Raw genomic sequence first — 21,457 nt, 5'->3', positions numbered from 1 at the left:
CTTGGTGTTTGAAACGCACGCCGCGCCTGTGATTGATTTTGGCGGCATTCAGGGCACATAAAAGACAGCCAGCAATGGGGTATGACACTTCCGCTGTGAATAACTCTGCTGTTGTGGATTCTAAATGGGCATACTTTGCTGTAAAGCTTGAAAATGGTCCGGATGGACCGAAACGTCGCTGCTGCTACCTTATTGCCATGCAAGTGATTACACCTTGCATTTCTATGTTGTGAGTACCAAATAAAATCCCTTGTTGAAGCTTGTATAAAGCCTGGAGAGTGCCTACTTTTTGGACAATATCTATTGGAATTTCTCGCTGAAAAAAGTGGTTCTTCTGTGTAGTGCACCCCACTGTTGATATTATCATGATGAGAGTGCTGGACTTTTTCTTCCTGGATATGATATGCTGAAAGGCATATTTTTCCTGCACCCATTGAATGTTTTGCATTTTTGGTTTAAGTATTGTTTTTCTTTTTTCTAATGAGCAACTGTTATTTATGGTTGGTCATACCTATTTTTAATATTTATGTGGTGGAGCTGAATTGATTATTTGTTGTGGTCACCGTCTTGTTGGGTCTCCTTATATACTGTACATGTGATAAATTGCTGGTTATATATACAAAAATGTCACAAACCCATATAGCATTTGATGAGGGTTTGTTATTTGAAGCAGAGCACACACTAATTTCGCTAACAGATGATGACGCTGAAAAAGTTCTTTTTGAGAAAACTGAATTTGGTACCTTGCCAAGTGAAAAACCCGTGGATCTATTTTATAGATTGTTACGTCTTAAAAGACGTGAAACTGACCTGGTACTACATGGCCAGTTTCTTTCAGAGTATTTTAGATCAAAGAAAATACCACGTGGTTTTCGAGTCAATAATGTTCCAACTATTGGAAGAAACAGCGCCACCTTCTGTAGCAAATGGTGTGGTGTGCTAAATAAATGTGCATTTGACCTTATGTTGCTTGTTATTGAACAAGTAGGGTCTGAATTAACTCAAATACGTGATGAGATAAAAAAATTTGAATCACAGTCTATGCAAACATTGACGAATGATAAGACTGAGAGTTGGATTACTAAACTACAGAAGCAGGTTGATGTATATAAAGATGAATTGGTTACGTTTAAAAGGAAGAAGCTAAGTACTGTCAACAATGATTATAAGAATCATCAGGTATATAAATGGCTTAGTGGTGACAATTCTAACAGTAATACAATGAGATACAAAAAAACCTTTAGATCTAGATTCTATAATCCTGTTGATACCAACTCTTCGGCTACAGCCTCTGACACTGATCAATCTGAAACCCGCCCACCAAGTGGTTTTTTAGACAAACAAGGTGGGAATGGAGAACAACCTCACTCCGTAAGAGGAAGAGGCCGCACCCAAGGCGGGGCGGGCACAGGGACAAGGGGACGAAGGAAGCGGAAATGAATCTAATCTTTAACTTATCTGATCATGAACTGACCCCTGATGAGACTTCATTGTTGGCAAAAGGGCTGAGCTTCATTCCTACAGTTAAACATGATGACTTTGATTTTTGTATTGACCAGTTTAAATTTGGGCGTAAACTTCGCCTTAGGGAATTTTTTGGTGATGGCAATCAGACAACAGTCCCTGATGATTTTAAGAAACCCAGTCAATTTGACCCCCCATCTGTAAACCCGAGCATTAGGGCCTTTTCTAGGGTTGTTGAGAAAGAGGTAAGAACAGGAATTAGGACCATGGGTTTTGACAACCTTAGTAAGGGTGAACGTATAGCTCTGAGGACATTGAGAGAAAATGAAAATGTGGTTGTACGTCCCGCAGATAAGGGTGGGGCGATTGTCCTACAGAACTGGTCATCCTATGACAAGGAGGTCAGGCGACAATTGGGAGATGAGTCTGTATATAGTCTATGTGATATTAACCCAATGGCTAAGGTGAAAAAGAAGATTGATTCATGTATTTCACATGGACTGCAAAATTATTGGATTGATGATAAGATTGCTGAATATTTGAAAGTAGATCACCCAAAATGTCCTTACTTGTATACCTTGCCCAAGGTCCACAAGACCCTTGTGGACCCACCGGGTCGTCCTATAATCTCGGCCCAGGACTCGGTATTACAACCTGTTGCGAGATATGTTGATAAGTTTTTGCAACCAGTTGTTTCTAAAATTCCTGCATGTTTAAGGGATACTGGGGATTTCCTATTGAGATTAAAGCAAATAGATGTGTCTGATGTGGAGGATATTTATCTGGTTACATTGGATGTGGTATCGTTATATACCATCATCCCCCATGATGATGGTATTAGGGCAGTACGTGAGGCACTTGTGGCCTTTGGACATCAGGGCCCTCCAGTGGAATTTATTTTGGACCTGTTAGGGTTGGTATTGAAGGAAAATCATTTCCTATATGCTGGTGCATATTATAGGCAGGTGTCAGGGACCGCGATGGGTTCTAACCTGGCACCTGCCTATGCTAATATTTATATGCATGATTTTGAAACCACACACATATTGCCTACATTTAGTGATTATATTAAATGTTATTACAGATTCATTGATGACATATTTTTGCTTTGGTCCGGTGGACTAGATGAGTTTTGGCAGATGGTGACCACCCTAAATAATCTAGGGACGCCTGTTAAATTTTCAGCCAGGATAGAGGATGCTAAAATTGATTTTCTTGATGTCACTGTTTATAAGGATGTCAGTGGGTTGTGCACTACACTTTTTCGAAAAGAGACCGACAGGAATAGTATTCTCTATGCCACAAGCCACCATGCACCGAGCCTGAAGGCAAGCTTGCCTATTTCACAATTTATGAGAATACTACGGATCAATACTGATGTTACACTTGCAGAGCAGCAAATTAATGAAATGAAAATACGTTTCAAGGAACGCGGGTATGCCCATAAGATGATTGAAGATTGTCTTTACAAGGCACGCAGAAATATTATACAGCATTCTGGTTCATCTGAAAAGTGCATGAATAATCGGATGATATACTGCAGTAAATACGATGATAAAGCCGGCTGTGTGAAACGAGCCTTCAGACGAAATTGGAGGATTGTGGCCTCGGACCCCAAGCTGGGGCGGGATCTACAACAACAACCAATGATGGCATATCGCCGTGGTGCGAATTTGAAACAGCTCCTTATGCGCCCCTTGCTAAATCCCGGAAAAGCTAATAGGGATACATGGTTGAAATCCGCACGCAAAGGTTGCTTCAAGTGCTCTGACTGCACGACATGTAGATCTCTGATTCCAGGTGCCTCCTTTCCCCACCCGCATAGTGGGCGTCCAATATACATCAAACATCGGCTGCATTGCCTTATGGATCACGTGATCTACCTGATTATATGCCCATGTGGGCTAGTATATGTTGGTTTGACACAACGGTGTTTTAGAGAACGAATGGCGAATCACCGATATTCAATAAGACAGGCAATCATGACGGGACAGTCGGATAAACCAGTGGCAAAACATTGGCTGGAGATGGGACATCAGATTCCTATGCTACGTTGTCGTATTATTGATTGGATCCCCCCATCGATTAGGGGAGGGAATAGAATTTTGGAATTGCACAAACGTGAATCTGAATGGATTTTCCGTCTTGATACACTAGCTCCTAGGGGCTTGAATGAGCAAATGAATCTAAAAATTTTTTTAGGCTAGTGAAAATGGCGTCCCTATAGTGAAATATCTCTATATCAATTTTTTATTTGATATTTAATTTTGGTTACAGCTCCACCACATTTTTTATGTATGCACCTACATATGTATGTGAGTACCCAATTTTGGGTGTACATATGCGTAGGGGTGCATATATTTTTAATTATATGTTATGTATGTGTGTGCTTTATATGTTTTTTAAAAAAAAGTATGGAATATTAAGCTTTGCTGGTTGTCATTGGCTAGCCCTGGAATGCCCATAGATGTCTATTAATGTCTGCCATACTGTTCAGGTATATTGGCGGTGTTGTTATTAATTTTTTCTTTGAAGATACTTTTATTATATGTACCTAGTGATGCAGTAATGTATCGCTGATGGTATCATGGATAAACGGTCACGTGATACTGTGAGACGTGTATGTAGGAGTCCGGTATCAATATGCGTTTCATGCCGGTGGTTGAGACGCATAGATCACGTGACCGGAACCGGAACTAGACGCGGATGCGTTCCACTTGATGTTTGAAACGCACGCCGCGCCTGTGATTGATTTTGGCGGCATTCAGGGCACATAAAAGACAGCCAGCAATGGGGTATGACACTTCCGCTGTGAATAACTCTGCTGTTGTGGATTCTAAATGGGCATACTTTGCTGTAAAGCTTGAAAATGGTCCGGATGGACCGAAACGTCGCTGCTGCTACCTTATTGCCATGCAAGTGATTACACCTTGCATTTCTATGTTGTGAGTACCAAATAAAATCCCTTGTTGAAGCTTGTATAAAGCCTGGAGAGTGCCTACTTTTTGGACAATATCTACACACATATATATAGTCAAAACAATGTGCGGCACTCAGGATTGCAGAAGTAAATGATCACCACCAACTGTCCATCTGGTGGTGATCATTTACTTCTGCAATCCTGAGTGCCGCACATTGTTTTGACCGTATCTGCCGTTTGGAAAGTGAGGGCACCAGGGACCACTGTACATGTTATTGGAGTGCCGGACCATCTGCAACACACACACATATATATATATATATATATATATATATACATATATCTACACACACACATATATATATATATATATATATATACACACATACACACACACATACATATACACGGTGGTCTTCAGTATGGCGGCGGTCGGGCTCCCGGCAACCAGCATACCGGCGCCGGGAGCCTGACCGCCGGCATACCGACACTTATTCTCCCTCGTGGGGGTCCACGACCTCCCTGGAGGGAGAATAGAATAGTGTGGTGCGCGTAGCATGGCGAGCGCAGCGAGCCCGCAAGGGGCTCATTTGCGCTCGCCACACTGCTGGTAAGTCGGCGGCCGGCCTCCCGGCGCCGGTATGCTGGTCACCGGGAGGCCGGCCGCCGGGAGATCGTAGTGAACCCATATACACATATACATAGCATATTAAACATGCATACATATATATATACACACATGTATATATATATATCATATGTGTGTGTGTTTATATGTATGTATGTATGTATATACATGTGTATATATGTAGGCACATGGATATATATGTACTATAATTAAAATAAAGTAAACTTTTATTGCACTTGCAAGTGCCACCAGGAAGACAGCAGGCTGCAGAGGACGCTAGACAGTCATTAATAATACTCATGCAGCTAAAAAAAAAAAAAAAAATTTTTAAGTGGAAGGGGGTTTCTGGGTACTCGGAAACCCCCCCTGGGTGCGCCACTGACTTTCAGGATATAATTAATTTCACAGTTGTCCCAAGTATTTCATACAAATTACTCAAGAGACAAGAGTGTTCCTGACCAGTATTGATGTCCCACCCTGCAATGGAATGATGTGCCTGCCCAAGCTGCTACTCAGCTACAAGACTTGTCATGCACCTGTTCGGTTATGCATCTTTTCTGTATCTATAAAATGCTTTTCAGATATATATTAATCTATATAATATGTAAATATTGTACATATATATTAATAAGTCTGAACTAAGCACAAGACTGATATGTGGTCCTGTTTTCTCAGGGAGATCACATTGTTTCCTGCTCAGTCTGGGAATGGGCTGCTTCTGGAAGCTTTCTCTAGTCCCAGCAACGTGTTCATCCTGAAAGAAAGAGTTCAGCTATCCAGTGGCTGGCAGACACAGGAGAGACACCTCTTGCTGTTCAGTGACTCCATCATTATCTCCAAGTCAAAGTGAGCACAGCTTTTCCATCTGAATCATCATTAATGTGATATATTATTCAATTTACATGGATTTTGTCAGATAAATTAAACTTATTGGGTCAACTTGTTTTTATTAATTTTGCCACTTACAATTTTAATTTTGGGGAGCTCTCCAGGATTCCAAGAAGAGTAGATCAGCTTCCTGGATCTTGCACAGTCCGGAACCTTGATGGTGTGATCTGCAGTGAATCATATCATTGTGGCCCCATCCCTGACTGAATAATGTTGGAAATCACAATATTGTACAGTGTGGTCATGATGACACAAATCATGGAACCATGCCCCCATCACCTCCCATGTTGATGTAATCCCTTAAATGACCACTGTCGACATGCTGCATGTTGATATTTTGAACAAGTCAATATGCTTATGTTGACCTGATGCATGTTGACCAAACATACTGTACCACACCCGCTTGATGCAATCTATCAAGCAAAGAATGAGCCATAAATTCTCTCTGTACATAGAAAAAATTATTTTCATGCTGGCATCATTCAGATACTGAGAACTCAGACTGGCTGGCTCTGCATGGCATCAAAAAATAACCCAAATAGATCATTATGGTACAGAAATATCACTGTCAGCTCAATTACATTACATAGATGACGCAAATCATTGTAGTTAAATTAAAAAGGCCCAAATCTTAAGAAGCTACTGCTCAGACCTTCTTTATAGAAAAAAAGCAAAAAGATACTTCGATTGGCTGTTTTTGCTTCATTGACTATACAGCTTGATGGAGTATGAATATTGGGAGGGCCTTTAAACATCCCCATAATGAGCAGATGATTTATATCAAATACAGATTCCCATATGCCAGTGACAGTATTATCTACATCTTGAATGGTCCTTTTGCCTAAGTTTATGTGGGTCTTCCCATGAGGCTATTCCGCAAAAGATGGCAACAAGCTAAGAATTTTTTGGATAAGTGAATTCTGTGTCAGCACTTTGTTGCGTGATTATTGATTGATGGTGATTGTGCATTAGCTTTTTATCAATGAGTGACGCAGGAAACCAGCTAAAGCCCTTACCTGGCATCACCAGAGCTGTCACTGAGCTCAGTGCAGAGGCCCATGAGAGGAGCTGCTGTGGCTAAGCATGCTTTCATCCATCCTTATTATGGCTCCCCTTAAGGGTGAAGGGGGAAGCGGGGGGATACTCAGAACCCTGCTCCCTGAGTGTGCCACTGACGGGGCATGACAAGCTGCAGGAAGGAACCTGTGAGGGACCTCTCATTGCAGAATTGTCTAGCAGCGAGAAATAAATAAATATAGTGCTGAAGTGGCAGATTTTTTCAGACATTCTCTATTGGTGAAAAGCAGCATGAAGTGTAAACTCTGTCCGCCTGAGAATAATTATTTTAGTTAATAGACCCCTGAAATATCTAGAAACATGCTCTCTGTATATGTAGATGACAATAATATTTTTTACAGTCTTCTATTTGTTACAACGTCTCTTCTTTTCCTCTAAGGTCTTCCTCCAGCACAAAGCTTAAGAAACAAGTACGGTTGACTGATATATGGATCTCCACCACTCTTGGGGAAGTCTCTGGGAAAAAACATTCGTCTGACTATTCGTTTGTTATCGGCTGGCCCACAATAAACTACGTTGTTACATTTAGGTACTGTAATGTCAGATTTGGCACTCACCTAGGTCCATGTTATTCTACTGATTAAATACATAAGCTGTTACCTTTAAGCAAATTCCATTATACAAATGAAACTCAAGTTTGTAAATTAAAATATCTGCAATTTGAACTTTACTCAGTACAAAAAAGCTTGAAACATTCTACACCCTGTTAAAATCTATAGCAGATCTTAGGGAACAATTATCTTTTTGAACAGTATAAAGGCCTCTGAATAAAAAAATATTTTTTTGTGAGACTCATAAGATTTAAGTCTCTTTCTTCACATTTCATATTATCTATTTTTGGCCCGTTACAACTGGCGTAAAAAAAACATGTTTTTACTTTACTTTGCTGGAGTGTCCTCTATTGCCCCTCTCGGCCTCAAGTGTTGTTACCTCCGCGGTGGGATACCAACCTTTAGACTTGGCTTCTTTGTCTAATATAAAGGCCACATGAGTAATAATCTCTAGGACTTACTTCAGTAGGCTGTTTACAGTTGGTATTCAGTGTAATTATGTTTAGTTTATGCCAGCAGCCTGCTTGTTTCAATTCTATATTAAGTTATGGAATGGTTTAAAATAAATAAGTGCAGTCCCATTGAGATTGCAAGGTCGTTAAATTTATTTGGAAAGGTTCCAAGGTCATATTTGACAGAAAATACAGAATAGTCCTTTTTATAAGATAAAAACAAAATTCAGGAGGAAGGTTGATTGCGTAAACATGCAAAACCTAAACACTTATTATGAACTGTTATGAACAGACCCTGTAATGGCAAAATAATACTGATTAATCATTGTGGTACAACCTGGAGTACCATTTAAAGTCATCCTCCAAGTATAACCCCTGCTGCTTGCCAACTTCTAACATGTTTATTTTGTCCTGGTGGTTACATGTAAAAATCATTTTAAAAAAAATGTGTGATCCCAAAATAACAATTATGTACTGTAAAATCTAAGAACATTAGATACTGCCATTGCAGAGCCGTAACTATGTGTGTGCCAGGTGTGCCTGGCACACAGCGCAGTCGCCCTGAGGGCGCAACGGCCAGCGGCTTGTAATGAGTCAAATTGACTCATAACAAGCCGCCTCTGCTTTGCTGTGTGCGCCACGCTGGAGAAGAGGATCAGCTCCGGAGGAGGAGGGAGGGGGACTGGAGCCGCAGCAGCGCTATGTAATTGGTAGTGGTGCCGCTGCAGCAGTCCCTCTCCTTCCCCATTGGCTGCCCGGCGCTGCTGTGAATGCTGGGATGTGCTTCCCTCATCCCAGCATTCACAGCGGCGTCGGCCAGCCAATGTGGAAGGAGAGGGACAGCTGCAGCAGCACCACCACCAATTACACTGCGCTGCTGCGGCTCCAGTCCTCCTCCTTTCTCCTCCTCCTCCCCTGCGTAGGATCTGCTGCATGAAGCCTGCACGAGGAGCCTGACCCAGCGGGGAGAGATGGTAAGTATCTGTCTGTCTATCTATCTACTGTATCTATCTAACTATCTACTGTATCTATCTACTGTATCTATCTATCTATCTACTGTATCTATCTATCTACTGTATCTGTCTGTCTGTCTGTCTATCTATCTATTCTGTCTGCCGCAATGTGTAAAAAGGGGGACTGGCTGCTGTAATGTGTAAAAAGGAGGACACTGTCTGCCGTAATGTGTAAAAAGGGGGATGCTGTCTGCCATAATGTGTAAAAAGGGGATGCTGTCTGCTGTTCAGTGTAAAAAGGGTTCACTGTCTGCCGTAATGTGTAAAAAGGAGGCGCTGTCTGCCGTAATGTGTAAAAAGGGGACGCTGTCTGCCGTAACGTGTAAAAATGGGGTCTGGCTGCCATAATGTGTAAAAAGGGGGACCCTGTCTGCCGAAATGTGTAAAAAGGGGGACGCTGTCTGCCGTAATGTGTAAAAATGGCACACTGTCTGCCGTAATGTGTAAAAAGCGGACTTTGCCGTAATGTGTAAAAAGCGGACGCTGTCTGCCGTAATGTGTAAAAAGGGGATGCTGTCTGCTGTAATGTGTAAAAAGGGGGACTGGCTGCCGTAATGTGTAAAAAGGGGGACTGGCTGCCGTAATGTGTAAAAGGGGGCACTACCAAGTGTAGTGGCGCTACTGTGCGGCGTATTTTGAATAATGGAGACTACTGTGCACCGTAGTATGAATTGGTATTATTTTGTGGCCACACCCCTTCCCCATGAAGCCAGGCCCCTATATATTTTTTGCGCACTGCCCCTGTCTTGCATGGGGGGGGGGGGCGCCAATGCCGTTTCTTGCACACAGCGCTAAAATGCCTAGTTACGGCACTGTGCCATTGTGATTATATAAAGGCATTAATCAAATCCTCAAATAATACATCTACTTACAGACAAATTACCTGATTCAGGGAATTATGTAAATTCGATACTTATGCAAATCTGAGATGTGCAATGATCTGCAGATCTAGTCCTGCGACATCGCTTGCAGTGCTCCAAAAGCTGCAGTATGATTGACATGCTGCTGGTGTATGGGGGCGGCATCAGGGAGCGTTCCAGAAAATGGCTGCACACGTTTCTGGGCATACCAAATCCAGTGGCTCCATCTTTGGACTTCTTATTTGGTATTCACTCAGTTCACTGTGCCCAGCATTGCGATTTTGCAGGACATCGTGAGTAACCTGAGGGTTACTCAGATCAGGGGCAAATGCAGGATTTTCATGGGGAGGTTTTGTACATATATACAGTATATATAAATATATATATATATATACATACAATATATATACTTACAAATACACAAATAGCATATGTACTGTACACACACAGCATACATACACACACACACAGTATATAGTGAGCATATAGATGTAGCCACTTTCATCTAGTTCACGAGGCATGGGCAGTGCACACGGATTGCTGGAGTGACTTGCCTTGTCTGGGTGTGAATAGTTGCACCAACAATTAAACAATGTAAAATCTATGGGCCATTGCTGCGATTATTTGCACATTTACATAAACATGCACACACATCGCGTAATATGTGTCAAATCCGTGAATAATCGCAGCCGCGATCAGACAGACTACATCTGTACTTAGTGTTCACTGTAGGTGCAGGGTGCTGGTCAGTGAGGATGGCAGACTCAGAGAAGAGGAGGCTGGCCGCCAGAGTCCGTTAGCTGATGGCATGTTAGCGGAGCTGCTGCTGCTGCTGCTGGGCGGAGCTGCTCTCTGTGCCATCCCAGTGCAGAGAGCTCTGACGATCGGAGCTCTGTCTGAGGAGCTGCCGCGCATGTACAGCAGCTCCAATCACTGCAGCAGATGGCCCATGGTGAGTGCAGAGATGGAAACAAGGCTGTCTCCGTCTCTGAATGAAAATGTGGTCCATTAGGTATCTGGATATTCAGAAACCCTTACTGTGTGTGCCACTGCAGATGTCTGACATTTACGCAAATGATCCAATACTGCATCTTCGGACGCAGCAGCGGATCAGAGAAGCTGACAGTGGGTGTCTTTTTACTTTAGACGCATCCTGAGCCTTTTGCACAGTTTAGCACAGCCGCTGTGTACAAAAATGTAGCGGCTTTGGTATTAGTGTCCACCTCTGAATCATCCCCAAAGTACAGTAGTACAGACAAACCTGTACTAGAGATTATACATTACAATACATTTGGGTTCATGCAAAAGACAAGTTGTAGGATGTTCATAGAAAGAGGCAGCAGGACAGTAGGGTTAGGCCCTAGGGGGGTTATAGTCAGGCTGTTGTGGGAGGGAGGATAGGGTTAGGGGGAGAATACCCACCGGAGCTGCTGTACACCTAAACACCAGGACCCGGAAATCCTCCATGGAGATGAGCTACCACCGAAAGCAGGTAAGTCACTGCTAAACCACCAGGGACTGTTTGTCATCCTTTTATCATGTCGACATTTCAGTATGTGTCCGCATGATGAATGATGACATGATGAATCTCACACCTGACAGTTACATTGTATTATCTCACCATGCAAGACTGAAGTAAACTTTGCATTAATAAGCAATATAAGTAGATTATCATGTAGTGCTGCCATATGTTTACCCCTGAGACTAAATGAATAAAAACACAATGTTCAGGCCAATGAAGATAAATACAAAAGGAAAACTTGGCAAGATGTAAGATCTTGACATCAGTAGAAGGAAATCCAGACTGGACATCGTTTCGTGTTAAAAAATAGAAGCAGGAAGGGCCGTTTGCTTATGTTGTGGATAAGAGGAAGGAACTGGGTTCTGTGTCTACATGTGCCTTCTGTAACAGCGGTAGTCACTTCATTTCTCTCTGCATTGTTTTTCTCTTGTAGTTCCTCAGACACAAAGAAGAAGTGGCTCTCAACTTTAAGCTGGTAAGATCTCATTTAAAAAAAAACATTCTTAACTCTATCGTTACCAGACAGAAGTTAAATTGGCAGCAATAAAACTCAGTAAGTACTTTACAGATGGATCATGACAGCACAATGATAGATATACAGTAGATGGATTAAGGAGGATCTTTGTAGCACTTTCAGTATGCTTAGTAAGCTCTCACGAGTAGGGCCCTCTTCCCTCATGTGCTTATCCTTTTCTTACTTTAATAATCCTCAACTGCCCAAATCCCGCAGTTTTTTGGTCACCTTGGAACTTATCTCTATGTCGTTGGAACTTATCTCTATGTCGTTTACTGGTGTAGTTATGCTTAGTTACCCTGTACTTGTCCTATATTGTCTTCATCTGTAAGTCACTGTTTTCCTGTTTTGATTATGTGCATATGTACTCTGTAATTGGGCGCTGCAGAACCCTTGTGGCACCATATAAATAAAGGATAATAATAATAATAATAATAAGCAAAGATTAAATACGCAGATGGAATACAAGAGTTAAGAATACAGTATTTCTTTTCTGTCACCCTCTGAAACATAGACCATTTACATAAAACAGAAATAAAGGAATAACCTTTAAAATTAGATTTATTTTGATTTGTAACTGAAGCCTTTTCAGTTTTCTTAGGGGAATTCTGCTCATGCAAATAATTTAAAAAGAGAACCAACCTGTCATAAGGCCAGTTACCAAGATTATTTGTTGGTACTTTTGTATTTTACATGCATTTACATGTTGTTATGAATTTCATGGGCTTTTGTTTTTGTTTTTTTGATCCTTAGGCATATCAATGAGGCAAAGAAAGATGAGTGCCCCAGGAAAGTTCCCATTAATGTTTTATACCTGGATGCAGATGAGGTCATGTCTGTAAGTGGTTCTTATTTAATCATAGATTTGGGTATCCTACTGAAACAATTCCTTGATCTCCCATGCCACTGGCACAGCAGCACAATTTGCTTTTTCAGCATGTTGAGATTTTTGGGACTATTCCAGTTCCCACTGAAAAACTTTGGTTGCTGCCTAATTTATGGGGAATGCTATTTATGATTTAGGAACACAAAGGTGGAGACAAGAATTGGCAAAAGAACGTTAAGCCTTTAACTAGAAGCTGAATCCGTGGATTTCTCAGAACATTAATTTAAAAAAGTATTTAGAGAAGTTCAGAAAATAAAATGATTTAATATGTGATAAATCTAATAATGTTTTCTTTTTGTATTTTATCATTGAAGATTAAGTATACATACAATTGTGGGAGTGCTAGATAAGCTGGCCCAAGAGAATACTGCTGAATCTATATTTGAATAAAATACATCATCAACAAATTAACTATTTAGGGAGGTCAAAGGTTGTTCTGATAAAGTACAAAGAAAATTGTTGAGAAATTGAAGGTTTGAGATTTTCAAAACAATACACAACTTGGAAAATGAAAAAATATTCTGTTAATGTCTTTAAGATTTATATATCAAGCCTGATTTGTTCCAGTAAAATCAGTGACTCCTTTTTGTCCATATATGCCCTACCTTTCTTCTGTCATCAGTTATAGGGGGATATTCAATTAGCTGCTGTAATTTACCATGGCTACATGACCCCCCTTGGATATTAAATTGTCTCAGATAACCAGCCCTATCAGCCCCGTTCTTCATTAAAACACATTGGTCCGGGTACTTATCTCAGACCCTATGTCTTTTTTCATGAGAACAGGAAAATGTTTCTGCAAAAAAAATGGGGTATAATTGAATAACCCAATTCGAAACATTGGGCAAAAATTGCGATAAAAGCCTGTTTTTTGACACTAAAATTTAGCGGGGATAATTGAATATCCCCTATAATGTCTACACTCCTATTTAGCCTAATCCTAATTACAGTATAACCCTAGTTTCATTGTGAATATCAACACATTTAATGTCAACATTCTGAATACATCCCCAAAATAGTATATAGTAGGTTCTGACAGGCTAGTGTAGTACTCATAACAAAATAGAAAGAAATGACAGTATGCTTTGTTTCTATATGTTCCACTACTTCAATTTCAAGGGTTCTCTGAATTCTTTGTATTTTAAAATGATTTCCTATTCAAAAGCAACATGCACAATTTATAATATCTTTATGTTTGATAAACATGTATTACTTTGTTTTACGTATGTATATGCAGGTGTTACAACATTAGTCAATGCAACAGACACAGTTATAACAATACAACATACAGTGTACTTGAACAATAGTTTAATTTTAACAGCCCTGGAAGGGATATCTTGCTAGTCTAGCTGAATAGAAGATAAACAGGTTCAGTATGTGATCACTTCCCTAGCACAATGACATCAGCTCACATCTGGCGTGGAAGTGAGAGATGCTGACTCTACTAATCTCTTACATCTAGAAACAGGCTATATAGTGTGTAGTAGTCCTTGCTACACCGCAGCAAATGTTGTGTTTAGTCAGCTTCAGTGCTTTGTGCTAGTGATGATCATTTGCCTGAAGGTAATGTATTAGTGATAAGAGGAAGGTGATGTGTAAGACCATCAAAAACCATGTGTAGGGAGCACAGCACTCCTCACTTCATAAAATTACAAGCTGTAATTAAATATATTTGATTGGTTGCTAACCTCTATACAGCAATCCTGAGCAATACAAAGACTAGAAACGTACGTTTCTTACGTAGCGGTCTATTCATTTCCTAAACCAGGGGTTTCCCGAACATGGTCCTCAAGGCACCCTAACAGTCCAAGTTTTAAGGATATCCATGCTTGTGCACAGATGGTATAATCAAACTCAAACTGACTGAGGTACTAATTAAGTCACCTGTGCTTTATCATGAATATCCTTAAAACCTGGACTGTTAGTGTTCCTTGAGAATGCAATAATTCATATTGTAATAGCTGAATTAGGGGTATAATTATTTTTATAGAGAAAAGGTTAGTGGAATGGTGTCAGTAGTATAAATAGTGTCCTTTCTGTTGGTGGTTATTGTCTGCTTTATTCTTATCTCCCTAGAGTGCTGCAGTCGCTGTATCTAACATGGATACAGCAGAGAAAGTGATTAAAGTAGCGTCTCAGCAGCTTAGCTTTCCAGTAAGTACAACAGTTCATAGAATGCAGGATTTGATACATCATATTTCTACAGCACATCCTGCTCTTCTAGCCGTGCCGTAATTAATTACATATAATAAATAAATAAATAAATGTGTGTGTGGGTGTGCAAAAGCACCTACATATTGTATTACTTTTACTGCACAAATATATACAGTATGTGTGTCAGTGGCGTGCGGTGAGGTGAGGCAGGTCATACTCCAGTATATGCCAGAGTTTTTACTCTATAAAGTATATGAAAAATACAAAGAATATTGTAGAAATATCCTATCTGTTTTATTCTAATCATTTTTATAGTCAAAACTCTGGAGTAAAAAGTCTATGGCAGGTGAGACAGTGCCTTTCCTGTACATCTCTGATCAAAACTCAGCAAATTTCCAGCAGTATATACTGCTGCACCTGTGTATAATGCCCACATGAACCCTTTGGCTTGTATATTGCCTTTAAATCTGTCTCTGATACTAGCCAGTGCCTCCTAAGCCATTTACCTCAAAGAACGCACCGCACGTCCCTGATGTGTGTATATAAAAGCCTGCTACATAAAAGGAGGGGATGTCTTCTTTTATTAAATGCAAGATGGGGAGAGTTGGGTTTTAAATCCCCCCACATGTCTTTATTGCCATATGATGTGGCTATTAAACAAAAAGATTCTAAATAAACCGTACTGCGTAGTTAAAAGGGAGTGAGGCAACATTGACCTTGGACTATCCCAAAACAGTTTTGCAAGTTTCACCCCTCATGCACAGTTTACTGTCACACAGAGCGTTTTTGTAAAAATGCTTAATTCAAAAGTAGAGCAACGTTTTAACTTAAAAAGTTTTGTTAAATTGAACAAAGTGCCCACCAAATATTTCTGTATGCTAACAGAGGTTGACACGTCACAAAATATTTCGTGACAATCGTGAAAATGTTGAAACTTATGAACATCCTGAAAGGCATTGCACATCAAAAACAAACGAAAATGTGGAAAAAAAATTGAAAATTGTTCAACTCCGCATCCGAAAGATAGCAGAAATGTTAGGCATCAACAAAGAAACTGTTAAGGGGGGTACTCACGGGAGAGATGTGTGCTGAGTGATCTTAACATAGACCGCTCAGCACACATCTGTCTCCCCGCTCAGCACAGCGCGATGTACTGAGCGAGGGGGAAAGCCGACGGGGAGCCGCTCACTTCACACAACGGTGAAGTGAGCGACCCGCTAGATTGAGCCTGCATGCAGGCTCAATCTAGTACCGGCGATAGCGCTATCGCTGGGGGGCAAGATTGCTTAGATTTTAAGCACGGATCTCTCCGTGTGTACCCCCCTTTAGGCAGGTTAGGCAAGTTTTGCATCAAGATCTTAACATGACAAAAGTTTGTGCTAAGATGGCTCCAAGGCTTACAACTGTCGAGCAACACACCAGCCCATACAGCTCTCTCTATAAAGCAGTTTTTGCAGTACTAGATAGAACACCCTCAATACTTGCCAGACCTAGCACCATGTTACTGCTTTCATTTCCCTAAAGTCAAATCTGTACTCAAGTAATCCCATTTTGCATCAGTTACTGAGGTAAAGAAGAAAGCAACAGAGCTGTTGTCGAAGTCAAAAATATTACATAAAAAGAACATACAAACTACACACATTATAAGTCGCTATACTTGCAAATACGCGCAGCGAGCACAGCAAAATATGGTAACACATGCATTCACACGGACATGCCACAGAGATGGATTCGACACTTATTTCATGCAGTACATAATTATAATAATATTAAGCTCCAGACATCATGATGATTTAAAATTGTATAATGAAGTAATGTAATGCATGTGTATTATTTGAACGAAGCAAGATAGACCTGTCATATTTACTATTAAATCAACCAGATTAATGTGTAGATTCATTTGATACTTGTTATTAAGTTGTAGGACATTGCAACAAATAATTATGATTAAATGTATAAAAGCTAAAATCACTTTTCTTAGAACAATAGATATTCCAAACAGGTAGTGGACAGGAAGCTCAGCCAGCCCCTTTGGACGTTCCCAAGGCTGAACCTGTTTAGCATATACAAAGAGACTAGTGACTCATCATGAATGAGTAAGTTCCCTCCCCCAAACTAGATAACACATTGCTGATCACACAGGAGTTCAGTTCCTGTTTTGGTCTCAGAGTAAGATGGAGTCCCAGCATGATTTTACAGAGAGAGAGAGAGTCATAAGCATTGAGGGAATGGTATTGTATTGCTGGCCTGTAACTGTATGTAACTGTATGTAACTGTAACTGTATATAACTGTATGTTTTAACTGCTTAATGTGTGGGTGTATTGTTTTCTCTTATGGGATGCAGTGTTTTGCGATGTACAGCACACTTTTATCGTATATGGTAATAAGATGCGCCTGGCGTCTGCAGTATATATTAGAGTGGGCATTTTAAATATTTGTGAGAAAGCAATTTGGCATTCACAGATGGGGGTTCGTCCGGGATATCAGGGTCTTAATGATGCACTGTACATTACAAACGCGGCTGCAATCGACCGGCTCCGATGGACGCATCGCGACGCTGATGAAAATAACATCCACGTGTATTGTTGTGATATCAGTAAGCCAATTATATGAAATTTCATGGGACAATGCGTTTCTCATAATATTTAAGATGCTAAAATTTATTTTCATTGTTGCAAAATAAAGTTCAAATAAGTCATATTGTGTTTGATTCAGATTGGATTGTTTATCTGTTAAGTAGGGTTAAAAGTACATTTAAAAGTTGCTGCATAGCCTTGATATAGTTTTTTTTTTTTTTTTAAACTCAGGCATAAAATAACTTCTGGTGCTTGTATAATGTGTGATTTCTTTGTGACAAAGGAAGCCGCATGGTCTGTCCTCCATTTTGGACTAACCGCATGGCCTGTCCACCATTTTGTGTAAACCTCATGGATGTGGAAGGGGGAGGAGCAGTGGCCATTTTAGGATGGTCATTTTCTAAATAGCTGATCTTCAGTCTGCTCAGAAAAATCAGTTTTCTTGGTCACATCAAACACCATTTATGAGTTACCAATGCATTTATTTAACCCATGCCATAGTCAATTACAAATAGTTTCAATTGAACCTAGTGAGAGTAAATGGTGAGATAAATGCTTGGCTTGGAAAAAAAAAATTGCACACAGATAGAAAAAGGAAAGAAAGGATTTTGGTTTTTTTTCTCTTTTTCCTTCCAAGACTTGTAGAATCTGCTTGCTATATGATAGCCATTGAAATGCAAATTAACCTGTGTAACTGCTTTTTTTTAGCAGTGGAAAAGCAAATAGCTTTGAAATGCAAATAAGAGGTAAGGTGTCTCATAGGAGACCAGCAAATGGTACATATATATAATATTATTATAATTATGTGTATATTTATATCAGTGTATGTTCTGCAATATAGCTATCCAATCTGAATCATATCATTTAAATTATTGATTATTGCTAGAGCCATTATAGATCTGTGTGAAATAGGGTACATTTGTTGCTATATAGGTAAATTTGAAATAACAGTATTTTAAGGAAGTAAGTGTAAAGACACAAACGCAGGTCTGCATAAAAGTTTATACAGAACAAGTTGTGTCTAGTGGGCAATAGTAATTAGTATTGTTCACATTTATAGAGCTGTGTGATTTGTTTTATTGCGGACGCAGGATTTTGTACACGTGTCTCAGACAAAGTAAAGGACTGCGCACGCAACGTAAGAGACATGCACGGTCGCATGTGTACGCAAAGTGCGTAAGAATGCGGGCGCTAAGTACAAATTACACAATAGTGTCGTTTAGTTCAAAGGTGGGATAGTAGACATTTAATACAATAGCACATAACTATCAGATTTCAAAAGCAGGTTACTCTAAATTTAGTTTAAAAACTGTATTGCCTCTGGGGTAGAGAGAATGAATTTAAATTTTCTGTACAGAAAAAACCCAAAGTGTATTTGAGTGAGCGAACGTAGGAGTGAGTGGATTTGAAACCAGGGAATTCGGGATCCCGTAGTGTGGTACACCAAGTGAGTGGAGGCTTGGTGGCGTGAGGCGGCTGACTCACGTTAATATAGATTGAAATACGCAAATCGTGAGGAGATTTGCAGAGGAGCATAATAGGGAATTGTGCATTGTGTAGTATTGAAGTAAAAAGGTTTTTTGTTACGCTCCGAGCTGAGGGTCACAGTTTGTACATTGACCCATGGTTGTACGGCAGATAGGTAACAAGTACCTATACGCTGTGCGATTGGACCGCGTGTTTGTGGGTGCGATACATAGCGCAACTTGATACCCCTTTTACAAGCTTTTGCGTAAAATCGCGGTATCATTAGCGTTGTATAGAGCATACGCAAGCGTGATTTGTGTATAAAAAAAGTGTATAGGGAGTTTTCGCTGGTCTCTCTCAGGAAAATCTCCAGCGGCAGATATTTACTGGAAAAGGTAAGTCACTCCTAACACTTCCAGTAAATAGAAACCAATAGGGCCTCACTGGGTACGCGGTGTTCGCTATTGGAGTTAGTCGTGGTACTCAGCGGAGAAGGAGCGAGTGAAAGCGCTAGGTGTCTTTCACCGTCTATCTGCGGTGTGCATTGGGGACTGCGTTTATTGGCAAAAAGTCCGCGATGGGATCCAATTGCACAAGCAGTGGGCGTTTGGTAGCTAGGGTTCAGGCTGAAGAAGAGTTGGGATCGAGAAGGTCAGACTCAGGACCGAGAAGGTCAGAATTGCGACCGAGAGGGTCAGCAAGGTTTATTATGTGTGAAAAGTATGGTTCACACACGGAGGCTTTTTGCAATGAATGGTTATGTATGACTGACAAAGATAGGGTACCATTCCCTAATGTGGGCAGCTTTGAACCAGAGGTATTGCAGAACTTAAGGATAAGAATATGTCTGATAAAATCCCGAAAACAAAGGGTCAGACATACAAATTGTTTAAACCTGTGGCAGCAAGAGGGGTTGGTGAGTTTGATCCTAAGGTATTGCAGGTGGTATGTCTAACCAAAGTCATATAAGACAAGAATGGAAATATAAGAACTGTTTGAACTTGTAGCAACAATAAACAAGTAGGAAGAAAAAAAGAGAATGCAAGTACACTGCCATATGTAGATGTGGAAGCAGTTACGGCCAGCATACAAACTATAGAAAATAATAAAAATATTAAAAATATGACTGTAACCTATATATGTACTAATGAATGTTGAAGTTTAATTTAGGAGGAGAAGGTGACCTGATTGTTTTCAGCCATTTCTCATGCACCCAGAGAAGTATCCAACCGGTAAAAGAAGAGCAGTAGCCTGTGGGGGAAGTGTCTGAGACCAGTGGAACAGGTAAGTATGGTATCATTTGTGTACATATATAGTAAAACCCCAAAATAAAACAAAAAAAATCAAGAAAGTAACGTCAGAAATGGAGAAAAACTTGTCAGCACAGAGACAAGGTAACACCCGGGTATTTCTTTCAGTTACCATATACAGAGCCGGCCCTAACCAATATGATGCCCTAGGCAAGATTTTGGCTGGTGCCCCCTAGCACCACCGCTAGTTCCGCCTCTGACCCTGCACCCCTTTCCCAGCACCATCACCCCCACCCATAGTAGTCCTTTTTTTGTTTTCCTACCCCCTGTAATTTAAATAAGAACAGTGTGCACATTCGGCGCACAGCACATAAAGGTATATGTTTTTGCTGGCAAGGGGCATGGCGACACAATAGTACCCCCAATTCAAATTATGCCTCACGGTAGTGCAACTTTATTCACAATTTATCATGCGATAGTGTCCCTTATTCACATTACATCACACAGTAGTACCACTTTACCTTATATACGTTACTCCTCACAGTAGTGCCCCTCATTCACATAACATCATACTGAATTGCTCCTTATTCACATTACACCACACCATATTGCTCTTTATTCTCATACACCACATCATATTGCTCCTTATTCACATTACACCACACCATATTGCTATTATTATTCACATTAGACCACACAGTAGTGCCCTTTCTATACGTTACGCCACAGTAAAACACCTTATACACATAATGCCACAAATTGGTAATACTTTATACACAATACCACACAGTAATGCCCCTTACACATGACACCCATTATTAATGTCCTTATAAACATAATGCGCCTTACACATTATGCTAACCTTTATTAATGGCCTTATACACATAATTTCCCTTACACATATGCTGCACATTGTTAATGGCCTTATACACATAATGACACACATAATGTCCTTTACACATATGCCGCACATTATTAGTGCCCTTCTACAAATAATGACACATATATTTCCTGGCGTGAGTCAACTGGCAGCTCTGCTAATGTCGGGTGCCTATGTTTTATGAAAATGCATCTTATTTGCATTGCTATGTGGCTAGGATGCACAAGCAGCTTCTGCTGATTAAAATGATATGTGGCATGCCTATATACTGTGTGCGACTGTGGCTGTATCTGCATACGAAATGCTACACACAGAATATAGGCATGCTGCATATCATTTTAATCAGCAAAAGCT

General features: G+C 40.4%; 1 protein-coding gene across 1 annotated transcript in view; it reads left to right on the top strand.

Moving 5' to 3' along the window:
• The window catches only part of LOC134948818 (rho GTPase-activating protein 20-like), a 249,261-nt gene that overhangs the window by 163,064 nt on the left and 64,740 nt on the right, over positions 1 to 21,457 (top strand). The window contains exons 3-7 of the mRNA XM_063937064.1: positions 5,688 to 5,858; positions 7,357 to 7,506; positions 11,809 to 11,850; positions 12,643 to 12,727; positions 14,852 to 14,929. Coding sequence (XP_063793134.1) covers positions 5,688 to 5,858; positions 7,357 to 7,506; positions 11,809 to 11,850; positions 12,643 to 12,727; positions 14,852 to 14,929 — 526 coding nt within the window. The remainder of the gene's footprint in view (positions 1 to 5,687; positions 5,859 to 7,356; positions 7,507 to 11,808; positions 11,851 to 12,642; positions 12,728 to 14,851; positions 14,930 to 21,457) is intronic.

Source organism: Pseudophryne corroboree, chromosome 8 (genome assembly GCF_028390025.1).
Source record: "Pseudophryne corroboree isolate aPseCor3 chromosome 8, aPseCor3.hap2, whole genome shotgun sequence".
Taxonomy (NCBI): Eukaryota; Metazoa; Chordata; class Amphibia; order Anura; family Myobatrachidae; genus Pseudophryne; species Pseudophryne corroboree.
Note: the sequence above shows the minus strand (reverse complement) of the source record. Positions and strands in the feature narration are given on the sequence as shown.